We start from the raw sequence: 12,460 nt of genomic DNA on the forward strand, positions 1-12,460 counted from the left end.
ACAAAACAATTTCTATGCAAGGACTTAAGGCAGAAGATATCACTTTCTTCTTATTATTGATTATAGAAAATATTTGACTATAAATGGTTCAAATATATAACCATGGAAATCCTTAGAAAATTATTAAGAGAACCAGAATTAAAGAAAGGGGCCTCTGATTAAAGTGGTAATATTCATGACAATAGCCTATAGTTAATTGAGTGCTTACGAGGTGCCAGGCACTGTTCTGAGAGTTCACTATAGATAATGTCACATAATCCTCCCAACAACCCTATAAAGTAGAGTTGCCAAAAACACACAGGATGCCCAGTTAAATTTGAATTTCAGATAAACAGCAAATATTTTTTCAGTATAATATGTTCCATCAACATTTGGGTATTCTGTATTTTTGTTTGCTAAATCTAGCAACCATTCTATTCTATAGATGAAGAAATTGAGGCACAAAAAGGTTAGGCAACTTGCCCATGGTCACACACTTGGGATGTGAAGCCATCCCAGGCTGTCCGATCCCAGGAGCCATGTCCCTAATCATGAGACATATTCTGTTCCTGCTGTGTGTGTCTAACCCAGCGCAGTGAGCTGAGATCTCCCCATGGAGGTTTGGGGCGTTGGCTTGACTCATATTCAGTAGCTGGTTTCCTTGCGTTTCCTTTGTGTTCCAAGAAAAATAAATCTTCCCCAATCCTGAAAAGCTGTTCTGGGCAGAAAGAGTAGGGAACCTAGCCTTCATTCTTGTTCTCTTTCATGAACAAAGTCACCCCATGATCTTTTAAAACAGGTTCACCAAAGTACATCCCATGGAAGGCTAGTTTGCCAAGTTGTTTACAGGCACTACCCAGTTAAAAATGGGTTTCAGTAATCAAATTAGCCTTAGGAACAGAACGTGCGTTAAACTGTGTTTAAAAGTCTCTTAAACTCAGGACTCCTCAGAGTCTTTAGTATTCTAATATGTACTGTGGCTTTCAAGGAAAGGATCTAGTAAATTGTATTTCCTAAATTTTGACTGCAGAATCCACCTCTTCTTTTTTTCAGAGTGTCCCATAGAAATCCCTCAGAGAATTGCTATTTTTAAATTTATAGAGAGAGAATAAGTATGATGAGTCGCAATGTACCCATCAAGCAGCTTCAATAATTATCACTCACAGCCAATCTTCTTTCATCTATATGCCCACACACTCCTACTGGACTTTTTCAAAGCAATTTCATACATCGTTATTCCATCCGTAAATAGGGAAATGCCATTTTAAAAGCATTCTCTCTCCCCTAAGCCAGGGAAAAACCACAAATTCAGGTGATCCCAGACAGAGAGAAAAAATTCTTCTCATTCCACTTGGGTTTTACAAAAAAAGAGAGGATAAGTCACAAAGTATAAGCTCTTCTCATTCTTCATGGTGAACCATGCAAAATTCTTACTCAAGGCATAGAATGTCCTTGATGAAAATAGCCTCCAAACCTTAAGCTCATCAGCTCTGCCCTGGGTTGGGTAACTTCCGTATTGTAAGTAGGCAAATTCAAATGATGCTAGCCATCACACATTTCCAGGGAGAGCTGACCTCCAGGGTTCCTCTGCACTCTTCCTGGAAAAGTGAAAAGTTGACAAGTCACTCTTCAGGCTGGTAATCCAATACTGTTACAAATTTTCTAATGCTATGTGCTAAAATAAAAGTTGAAAGCTATACCTAGGAAAACACTGAACTTTCATTAATTCAAGTTCCAGCATCATTTACCAGGTTTGGGACCACAGGCAGGTAGGTCACTTAATCCAGCTGAGTCACATGTGCCCCAAACTTAAAGTTGGGGATAATGATCCTCACTATGCTTCCTACTTCACAGATTTGTCTCTAGGTCCAAACGGCAGGATGTACATGTGAACGTGTGAACCATGGTACAAATGTAAGGTGCTGCTGGAAGTCATCAGTCTAAAACAGAAGGTTTCCAACTTTTTGGATAAAATCTAGGTGATCCTTAATTATTCTTTTTTTAAAGTTGTGGTAAAATACACTGAACATAAAATTTTCCATCCTATCCATTTTTAAGCGTACAGTTCAGTGGCATTAGATATATTCACATGGTGGCACTACCATCAAAACCATCCATCTCCAGAACTCTTTTCATCTTGCAAAACTGAAGCCCCATATCCGTTAAACAGGGAGTCCCCATTCTCCCCTCCCCTGGCGCCTGGCAGCCACCATTCTACTTCCTAACTCTGTGAATGTGACTACTCTGTGTACCTCATATAAGTGGAAATACACACTATTTGTCCTTTTGTGACTGGCTTAGTTGACTTAGTATAATGTCCTCAAGGTTCTAGATGATCCTTCATTATTCTTGAGCTTATAAATTTAATAGGGGCACGTGGTTAACTTAAAGGGAGCAAAGAAAAGAGAACGTAAGGTATTAGATGATTATCATCTCTACTGGAACTTGAGGCTAACTACTTAACTTATTTATACTGTGAATTCTAACTTCTTTTCTCTCGGGGGCAACTCACTTCTGTGTGTCAAGTGTAGCCTGGGAGAAGCTGGAAGTAAAAACAGAGGGACACCACCACAATTAAGGAAAAGCATAAAAAAGCATAAAAACATCTGAGTTGGGTCAGAAAGCAGTAGAGTTGAAAAAGAAAGGATGAATTTCTTTAGAAAATTGTGAAGGCAGAATCCCTGTGGGTTGAATATGAGTATTAAGGAAGAGAGAGAAATCAAAATGACCCTGAGTTGTCTAATTTTTGTTGTTAGAAAGATAGTGATGCCACGGAGATAGGGTGCATAAAAGGCATTGAATGTTGGAAATTCTTAAAGAGGAATATGAGATCTAAACACCAATTGTGTACTACACGATACACTATAGCATGGCGATTAAGAGTGCAGGTTCAACAATCAGACCACCTGGGTTTGAATGCCAGCTCAACCTCTTACTAGCTGTGTGACTTTGGATGAGTAACTTAACCTATCTGTTCCTCAATTTCATCATCAGTAAAATGGGGATACTAGTACTTCATGGAGTTGTTGTGAGGCTTAGTTGTGTTAATACATAAAAAGCACTTATAAGCCTATCTGGTAAACACCCAAAACATTGTAACTATTATTAATATACATATACTCACACAATTATCCCATGTGTGTGTGTTTTTTTTTTTAAAGATTTTTTTTATTTTTTCCTTTTTCTCCCCAAAGCCCCCCAGTACATAGTTGTATATTCTTCGTTGTGGGTCCTTCTAGTTGTGGCATGTGGGACGCTGCCTCAGCGTGGTCTGATGAGCAGTGCCATGTCTGCGCCCAGGATTGGAACCGACGAAACACTGGGCTGCCTGCAGCGGAGCGCGCGAACTTAACCACTCGGCCACGGGGCCAGCCCCATCCCATGTGTGTTTTTTATGGTGTTCGCATAACCAGTTAATGATAATGCTAGGCTTCTTTTCTATATTTATTGTCTTTATTCTCAAAAAGATGAAGTATTTTTACATGTCTTTTTTCTTCTAAGTTTAATGACTTTCTTCCCAGTTTTAGACTCTTGGCCTAAATATGCATTTAAAATGTGAGTCAAGAGATTGACAGATTTTACTCATTTCACCCATTCTCTGACTTTCTGATCCATTGACTTGCTGGTTCTTTCCTCCATCCCTTCGGCCGGAATAGACGACCGATTGTCCTTCTACTTGCCTTCATCTTCATTGTCCACGTTTGAATAATACCTTGGAACACAGGCAGGAATCCTTGAGGCCTGTAAACCTTTTTCTCACTCCCATTGAAGTCAGAATTACAATCACAGCTACCATATGGTAAACATCCACTAGATGCCAGGCTCTTTACATTTTGTATTTTGAATCTCCAAAATGGCCCAGGAAGGCATATAATGTTATCTTGGTATTACATAAGAACAATAAAAAAGGAGCCAGAACTTCTCTGGGGTATACTGGGTGCTGGGGACTCAAGACGCAAGTGTCTGGTGGCACATCTAGAATTTGTGAGTTGGCTTATAAAAGATATACCAGACAAAACTCTCTCCTGGAAAACAGAAACCAGGACTCCTGCCTCCACTCACAAACGGCCCTCCCATCTCTCCTGCGCTCTGTGGCTCCCTAGTCACCGGGGCTGAGGGGCGGCGGAGCTGACTGGAGACCTGTCTGCTCTGCGAGGGTGTTTGCTGGGCGCGCTCTGTGCCGCGTGCTGCTCCCGGGCCAGGTGGGAGGTCAGTACAGGAGCTTCTTCCTGGTTTTATGGCGGAATGCATTTTGCAAATTTTTAAGGTGATAAACTAATTCCAGAAATTCTATTTGGCTCAAGATATTTTGGTTGGGCAGGTTGCCACTACGGGCGCTTGAAGCTTCCCAAGTGTCCAAGTGTCCTAAATCCAAAGGAATAATTAATTATTCCTCTCAGTCACAGGGGAGAGATGATTAGAAATTAATAGAAATATTTCTTGGAGGCGAGGGCTATGTTGCCCTTTGCTCAACAGGTAGCTCTCATTTGCCCCATATGCTGCAAACTATCGCCAGCAGGAGAGGGAGTGTAGAGTGTAGCTAAGTCAAACGCCTGAATAATATAACAACAACAGCAAAATAATGATAACAGATATAATAACACATTTGAGTGCATCCTGTATTCAGTACTATGATGCTGGCTTTGCATATATTACACGGTTAATTCTCATGATCCTCCTGCGTAGGAAATAATGATTTTCTCATTTTACACAGAGGGAACTCTGGCATGCAGAAGTTTAAGTTAAATCATTTTCCCAGGGTCACCCAGTGGGGTGTTGACAAAGCAGGGACTTGAACCCAGGTCTGACTCAAAGCCAGAGCTTTTCTGAGGTATCATACAGCTTGCACACGCTGTAACACAGTTTCACCGTGTCCCTCTCCTGCAGGCTTCTGTGTTCCTCCTGGGCCCTGGACGTAAGAGTCGTTAGACGGGCATGCCTTTCTGCCTCCCTCGTGGCAGGTGCAGGACCTACTCCCACCCTGATTCCTCTCACAGCCAGTCGGCTTCCCTTCTTACCTCTGAAATGGTGTTCGTTTACTTGAGCCTGTGCGCCAGGAGAAGCAGAAGGAAGACATTCCAGGCAGATAGAACACCAAGGCCCAGAGAGGTGGGAACACGCTTAATGTATTGGCTGGAACAGCAGGGGCCCCTGTGGCGAGGCATGTTTGGCAAGAATGTAAGGTGAGAACACTGCAGTGGGCAGGGCCAGGTCAGGTAGAGTCTTGTGAGCCATTGTAAGGACTTTGAATACTCTGCAAACAACAACGGGAAATGATATAATGTCTGCGAGTGAGAGGGTACGAGAGAAACAAGACTGACCACACACCAGCTGACGATTGTTGCAGCGTGTGATGGGCTCATGGAGGCTCATTATAAAAATCTCTACTTTGGTATATCTTTACAATTTTGCACACACAAAAAAATTTTAATAGAGTGAGAGGACATTAGAGGGTTCTAAGCAATCAGGTGACATATTCCAATTGACATTTTTTTAAAAGCACTTTGTTGCGTGGAGAGAGGGACTGGACATGGCATCCTCCAGTGTACTCCTCAGGGACTCCATGTCCTACGCAATGCGCCAGATCTGGTTAGCAGACTGGATGGAGCAGGATCACTCAACATTGTCCTTCAGCAGAAAGTTACCTGTGATTTAAAGGGGCAAGGTGAATGTGATATGGTGGGGAAAACAGTGGACCGGCAGTCATGAGAATTAGGAGATCTCAACAGCTTACTCGATCTCTTTGAGCCTCAGTTTCCTTATTTGTTCAGTGCAGCAATAGTGCTGACCTGTTCTCACAGAGGAGTTGTAAGAATTAAAAGCAACAGCAGGGGAAGGGATTCTCCAAAACCGTGGAGGTTTGCAAAAACATAAGGGGTTATTACCTTGGATGTTGTCCTATGGCAATTACCATTAGTACTGCAAAGTCCTACCGCTAATAATATATTTTTAGATTTCCAAAGGATTTCATAGAGTATGATTGCTGGACTGCGAACAGAGGTTATTAATTTGGCCGAGCAGCAGTTAAGAAGGTTGCCCTACCACAGACTTAAAAGAACGTCTAGGCACAGTCCAAAGGATCCAGCTGAACTGGCGAAACTCCGGAAGTTCAAGAATGCCACCTGTGCACTTGAGGGCACTCTCTCTGTTTCCCTTTCTCTCTCTCGCGCTCTGATTTCCGGCTCTGGAGGTGGGGGATGGTTTATTAAGTGTTTCTGAGGGACGCCCCTTCCTAAGAGTTCAAGCATTTTTGAGCCACTACCTCAGAAAGCCTTAAAACTTTCTGCAATGTAGGGGAGTACAATTATTTCTGACCTATAAGGATGGAGTAAGAAAGCTTGCCCAAGTCTCATGATTATGTTCTTTAAGACGCACTCCTCTAAGCACACCACACCTGTTTTTCTCCCCAAGCCATACTGTCATTTACTTGCATAACCTCAGTTTTATTTTTTAAATAATATCTGGGGCTTTTTCTTACGTCAAAGTTTTGATTTCCTCTGAGGCAACATACCCACCCACACACGCACAGCTTCCAACCTTAGAGAGAAAGAGTAGAGTTTATAGAGAAGCCCCAGTTCCCAGATCATCCACTGGTGGGACACTGAGGGGTATGTTTGAGCATAGAGAAATGAGCCTCTTGCACGGGGTTACGAATGCTGGTAGTGGAGACACACAGCCTGTGCTTGGATATCTGCTCTACCACTTACATGCTGTGTGACCTTGGGCAGGTCACTTAAGGTCAAGTTCCCCGTTTGTGAAATGAAAATAATAATAGTAACTAATAGTAACTGCTTTGTAGAATTGATGAGATGATTAAATGTATGAGAAGCTCTTAGCACAGTTTCTAGAACAAAGCAAGTGTTCAAAACATGTTGAGGCGTTATTGTGGTTATAGGCTGGTAGGAAGTGTTGTAAATTATTTACCACAATGTCTCTCATCTGACTTCTCTTTGGCTAGTTCGGTAGCTCTCAACTGAGGTGATTTTTACCCCTGGGGGACATTTGGTAGTGTCTGGAGACCTTTTTGGTGTCACAACTGGGGAATTCTACTGGCATCCAGTGGGCAAAGGCCAGGGATGCTGCTAAACATCCTACAATGCACAGGAAAGCCCCCAACAAGGAGTTTTCTAGACCAAAATGTCAACAGTGCTGAGGCTGAGAGATCCTGGAAACGAAACAATGTGGGGTTTATAATCTATTGAAACCGTATAACGACTTTAGTTACTCAGATCTGGGAAAGTATTTTGCATAATTACCTTGCATCTAAAAAGTCTAAAATGTGTTTCAATTGTGGAAAGAGAAGCACTAACAATTAGCCTTGATAAATTCTGACTGTGACCAAGTCAGCCCTAGTGACTGGTAACTGTGGATGCTCCTCAGAAGATATGCAGCCTGTCCTCCTGCCGTGAGGGGACCATTTATGACAATTCCTTACCTGACCAAAATGATTTCTTAAGCTCCGCTATATTACTGTCCCTGTGTGCTGCAGTCTGTTCTGAGACCGCAATTTCTCACCAGTTTAGGGGGCCAAAAGCTCAGTTTTCTTCAGACACCAGAGACACTATCCGGTCTTAGAAGCCTCCCTCACTTTCCTGGAATCTCATCTGGAAGATGACTAAAGTTTGAGACTGTTGCTTATTCTGTGGCTACTGAACTGTTTTATAGGCTTTCAAAAGAGCAGACATTTGGCTTTCTTTTCAATGGAGCATCTTAGCCACGTAGTATAAGTGACAAGTGCAGGAAATCTCAGATAATGCAAGGTGTTATGCAGACGCCTTCTGTATTACAAATGTTCGCTAACATCAGCATCGACTTCATCTTGTATTTCTTCAGTGTTTTTCTTGCCCAATTTTTGCTTATAAAATAGCTTTGTGTTTGGTTTGGTATTCTATCCAGAAAGCATATTAGAATCAAAGTACCAAGGTTTCAAAAGTCCAGACTACTCTCCCCAAAGAATTAAATGTGCAATCAAAATAAGATGAATGCATACAAATCCAGAAGGATGTTCTTAAAGTATTGAGAATTAGCTTTTCTCCCTACCCACAAGTCCTTTCTCCCTAACGTCCTAAAAACTAATCATTGGCTCAAGATGGTCACAAATTGTCTATTGCATTTAAAAGCCACTATTTTTATTATATGTAAAAATGTTAACACCATTATTCCTGTAACCATAATTCAGGAAGGAAACATCTCATCAGTTTGTCTGCAACAAGGTGACCTTGCTAAGCTTTGTGTTCCTTCTCACCCTATCCGATGTACAAACCATCTCCATGTGTGGATCACCTGACTTCTCCTCGCTGATCATCTTGTTACTTACATTACCAGAAATACAGAAAAAGTGTTAGTCAGCTTAGAACAGCAGTTCTTAACCTGAGATTTACCTGGGGAGGTCTCTAAACTGATGCACTGGCCACATCCCAAACTAATGAAACAAAAGTCACTAAAGGTGGGATCCAGGCCTCAGAATTTTAACTCCCTAGGTGATTCCAGTGAGCAGGCAAGGCTGAGAATGAGTGGTTTGGAAGAAAATCTATCATGATGAGCGGAGGCAAAACACCTCAGTGAAATTTGTAACGTGACTGCCTCAATCTCTTTTCAGGTGTTTAGACATGGAGACCGAAGTCCCATCGAAACCTTCCCTAACGACCCCATTAAGGAATCCTCATGGCCACAAGGATTTGGCCAACTCACTCAGGTTGGTTGATTTTCAGCTAAAGTTTGCTGATGAGTCTCAAGGGAAACTAGACTGTGGGATTTGTAGTCTATTGAAACCTCATAACTATGTTAATTACTCAGACGTGGGAAAGTATTTTGCGCAATTACCTGGGAACTAAAAAATCTAAAATGTGTTTCAATTGTGGAGTGAGGGGCGCTAATGGTCAGCTTCAATAATTTGTAATCATGACCAAGACACCCCTACTGACTAGTAACTGTAGAAAAATTGTATAGAATTGCCTGTTTTGATCTTTTTTTACCTTGTTGTCTTTATTACATCATAAGAGGTATGCATGGACAACAGGATAGATGAGCTTAAAGATGAAGAGAGCCAAGAGATACTTACAAGCCAGCCCCTGAGTTTCTCAGGCTCCACCTGAGAAAGTAGAAAATAATCTTGTAATCAACGATCTGAATCAGCAGGTTTGGGAAAACATGATTCCTCTGCAAGGGCTGATACCGAATTTGATTTCTTATCTCCTGGATGTATTGGGACTGAGTCTTCCTCATAAGTGGTCAGTTAAAATAGAGAGCCCTACTTCCTAAAGAGCACCAAAGGGGAAGGTGAACTGGGGAACAAAGGCGCCCCACCCCTTTCACTTGTAAGAGTGGATCGCTCTTCGAAGCCACAAGGCCATGTGCATTGCTTTTGTCCTCACCAAAGCACTCTTTCAATATGTTAAGAAAATGTTATAGAATGTTTAGAGTTGGATAGCTCCAAAACTAATGGGTCTTAATCTCAGCTAAACATTGGAATTATCTGGAGGGCTTTAAAAAATATTGATGTCTGCTTGAAAGGTTCTTATTTAATTGGTCTAGGATGTGGCCTGGACATGGATTTTTAGAAGCTCCTCGGTTGATCAGTTGGCTCTTTTGTGTAGTCAAGGCTGAGAATTACTGCCCAATTACAGCCCTAACTCAACGTCAATGCTTCCTAGAGGAGAAAGCTCAGAGAGGCTATTGGAGGCCAGCATCTTTTGGCTCCCAGGTCAGAGCTCTTCCCAGTACAGCCTACACAGCTTCTGGCTCCTTGAATGAGAGAAGGGTTACAAAAACTCAGGGCTGCATCTCAATACCTATGGCTCTGTAGAGACCCCTGTTCCCTTGCTCTGCTTTTCCAGTAAGACTAAGATTCTTCCAGACTGTGGGATCTGGATTCTTCTTCTGGGAGTCTCCTGACTCGCCGTCAGCTTCTCCTAGAGCAGTGTTTCTCAAGCTTCCAAGTGCAAATGAATTCACTTAGGGATCTTGTTAAAATGCAGATCCTAATACCCAAAGACAACAAAAACACTAACTTGAAAAGATATTGGCACCCCCATGTTCATAGCGGCATTATTTATAATAGTCAAGACATGGAAACAATAGAAGTGTCCATCGATGATGAATGGATAAAGAAGTTGTGGTACATATATACAATGGAATATTATTTAGCCAAAAAAAATGAGGAAATCCTGCCGTTTTCGACAACATGGATGGACCTTGAGGGCATTATGCTAAGTGACACGTCAGACAGAGAAAGACAAATGCTGTATGATCTCACTTACATGTGAAATCTGAAAAAAAAACTCAAAAAGGGATACGATTTGTGATTACCAGAGGTAATGGATGGGGGGACGGGGAATAGGAGAAAGGTAGTCAAAAGGTACAAACATCCACTTAGAAGATAAATGAGTGCTAGGGATGTAATGTACAGCATGACTACAGTTAACACTGCTGTATGATATATACGAAAGCTGTTAAGAGAGTAATCTAAGAGTCCTCATCACAAGGAAAAACAACTTGTTTCCTTTTTTGCTTTCTCTCTTTCTTGTATCTATATGAGATGATGCATATTCTAGGGGTCATCTTTTCACAGTATATGTAAATCAAACCATTATGCTGTACTCCTTAAACTTATACAGTGATGAATGCCAGTTATATCTCAATAAAACTAGGAAACAAAGAAAAAAACGCAGATTCTAATTCAGGTCCAACATGAAGCCTGAGATTCTGCATTTCTAAAATACTCCCAGGTGATGCTGATGGCCACTCGTGAACAGCAAGGTTTTAGGGCTCAAATTTCTGCCCTCGGCCGGGTACTGCCAGTCTACGTAATGACAAGGTGATGGCTTTCAGTGGTTATCAAAGTGTGGTCCCTGAATGAGCAACATCACCATCACCTGGGAACTTGTCTGAAATGTAAATTCTCTGGCCCCACCCACTGAACCAGAAAATCTGGGGTTGAAGCCTGCAAATCTTTGTTTTAATGAGTCCTCCAGGTGATTCTGTGCATGCTAAAGTTTGGAAACCAGTGCTCTGTAGAAGGTGACTATTTCCCCAAAAGTCAGCTATAGGTTAGAACAACAAATTAGACCCAAAGTGTCTGCTTCTTCAGCTACCCAGGTCATCCAGGAAACTTACAAACCTCAAAGCACATATTCTTTTCTTACCTCCTTCCCCATCCTGGGGGGTGGTGACGATTATGGTAGCCAAGAGTGACAAGCAAATGAGCGAGTGGGACCAAGCAGAAGCCACAGTGACCACATCCTCCCTGACTCCTGAAGCTCTGGCGAGGATCTGGATTAAAAACAGACTTGAATGCAGTGTTTCAAGCATTCAAGTGCTTGAATGGTTCTCAGTTACGTGGATCTGATTCCCTTGAGGCACTTGTTAAAATGCAGATTCCAGCGAGACACCCCGTATCTAAGAAGGAAGAATCTCTGGGGGAAATCTGGGTAATCTGCATTTCAAAAAGCACCGGTAAGATAATTTGGCTTCTGATGCTTAGTAACGCTCAAGGATTATTGAGCTAAAGCAACGCTTCTCAATGATTACTGGTCATCAGAATCTTAGTGAGCTTGTTACAAACAGATTCCTGAGCTCCACCCCCAGATTCTGATTCCGTAGATCAAGGGTGGAGCCCAAGAATTTGGTTTCTAACATCCTCCCAAGAGGTGCTAATACTGCTGATCCACAGACCACACTTTAAGTAACAGGCTCTAGTTTTTCATGAACCAGGCACAGGTAAACTGGGCAGATAATAAGTCATTGCACCCAGAGGTTGAAAGTGATCTTCGGATTCATCAAGTCCAACTTCTTATCAGGTGGTTGAATTTCTTCCACCAAACTGCCACCAACCGCTCAACCAGCCCCTTGAATGCTCGACCAACAAAGATGAACCATTGAACGCTCTACCACACTAAATATGAAGCCTTTACTTAAATCAGATCAATCACCAACTGCTAACTGCAAGGCTCTATGTTAAGTACTAGCGAAGATGAATGAGTTTTCTCAGGGAGTCAGGACTAAAGCTGTTTCCGTTTTAAAATGTATTGTCAGTGTGGAACTTAATGTACACCATTGTTCACTCTACCCATTCAATGAGGAGAGATGAGACTCGTAGATGAGATTCCTAGAACTTACTTTCACTAATTTTTGCTTTTGTTTGTTCCCATAGCTGGGCATGGAGCAGCATTATGAACTTGGAGAGTATATAAGGAAAAGATATGGAAAATTCTTGAATGAGACCTATAAACGTGAACAGGCAAGTTGGGGAGCTAAGAGCGGGAACCTTGTCCCTTGCAAGAATTTAACATAATATTCCACTTTTAAAAGTCCTTTGTGGGACCAGCCCGGTGGCCGAGTGGTTAAGTTCCTGCACTCCGCTTCGGTGGCGCAGGGTTTCACTGGTTCGGATCCTGGGCGCGAACATGGCACCACTCATCAGGCCACGCTGAGGCAGCATCCCATGTGCCACAACTTAAAAAATATATACAACTATGTACTG

At 42.1% G+C, this 12,460-nt stretch overlaps 2 protein-coding genes across 2 annotated transcripts in view; one reads left to right on the top strand and one right to left on the bottom strand.

Moving 5' to 3' along the window:
- CPNE4 (copine 4) overlaps positions 1-11,538 on the bottom strand; it is a 691,914-nt gene extending 680,376 nt beyond the window's left edge. Inside the window, exons 1-2 of the mRNA XM_070239070.1 lie at positions 11,124-11,538; positions 4,998-5,233 (exon numbers count right to left, since the gene is read on the bottom strand). The gene's annotated coding sequence lies outside the window, so the exon portion shown is untranslated. The remainder of the gene's footprint in view (positions 1-4,997; positions 5,234-11,123) is intronic.
- ACP3 (acid phosphatase 3) overlaps positions 1-12,460 on the top strand; it is a 46,627-nt gene that overhangs the window by 1,977 nt on the left and 32,190 nt on the right. Inside the window, exons 2-3 of the mRNA XM_001495610.7 lie at positions 8,579-8,674; positions 12,131-12,217. Coding sequence (XP_001495660.4) covers positions 8,579-8,674; positions 12,131-12,217 — 183 coding nt within the window. The remainder of the gene's footprint in view (positions 1-8,578; positions 8,675-12,130; positions 12,218-12,460) is intronic.

Source organism: Equus caballus, chromosome 16, assembly GCF_041296265.1.
Source record: "Equus caballus isolate H_3958 breed thoroughbred chromosome 16, TB-T2T, whole genome shotgun sequence".
Lineage (NCBI taxonomy): Eukaryota > Metazoa > Chordata > Mammalia > Perissodactyla > Equidae > Equus > Equus caballus.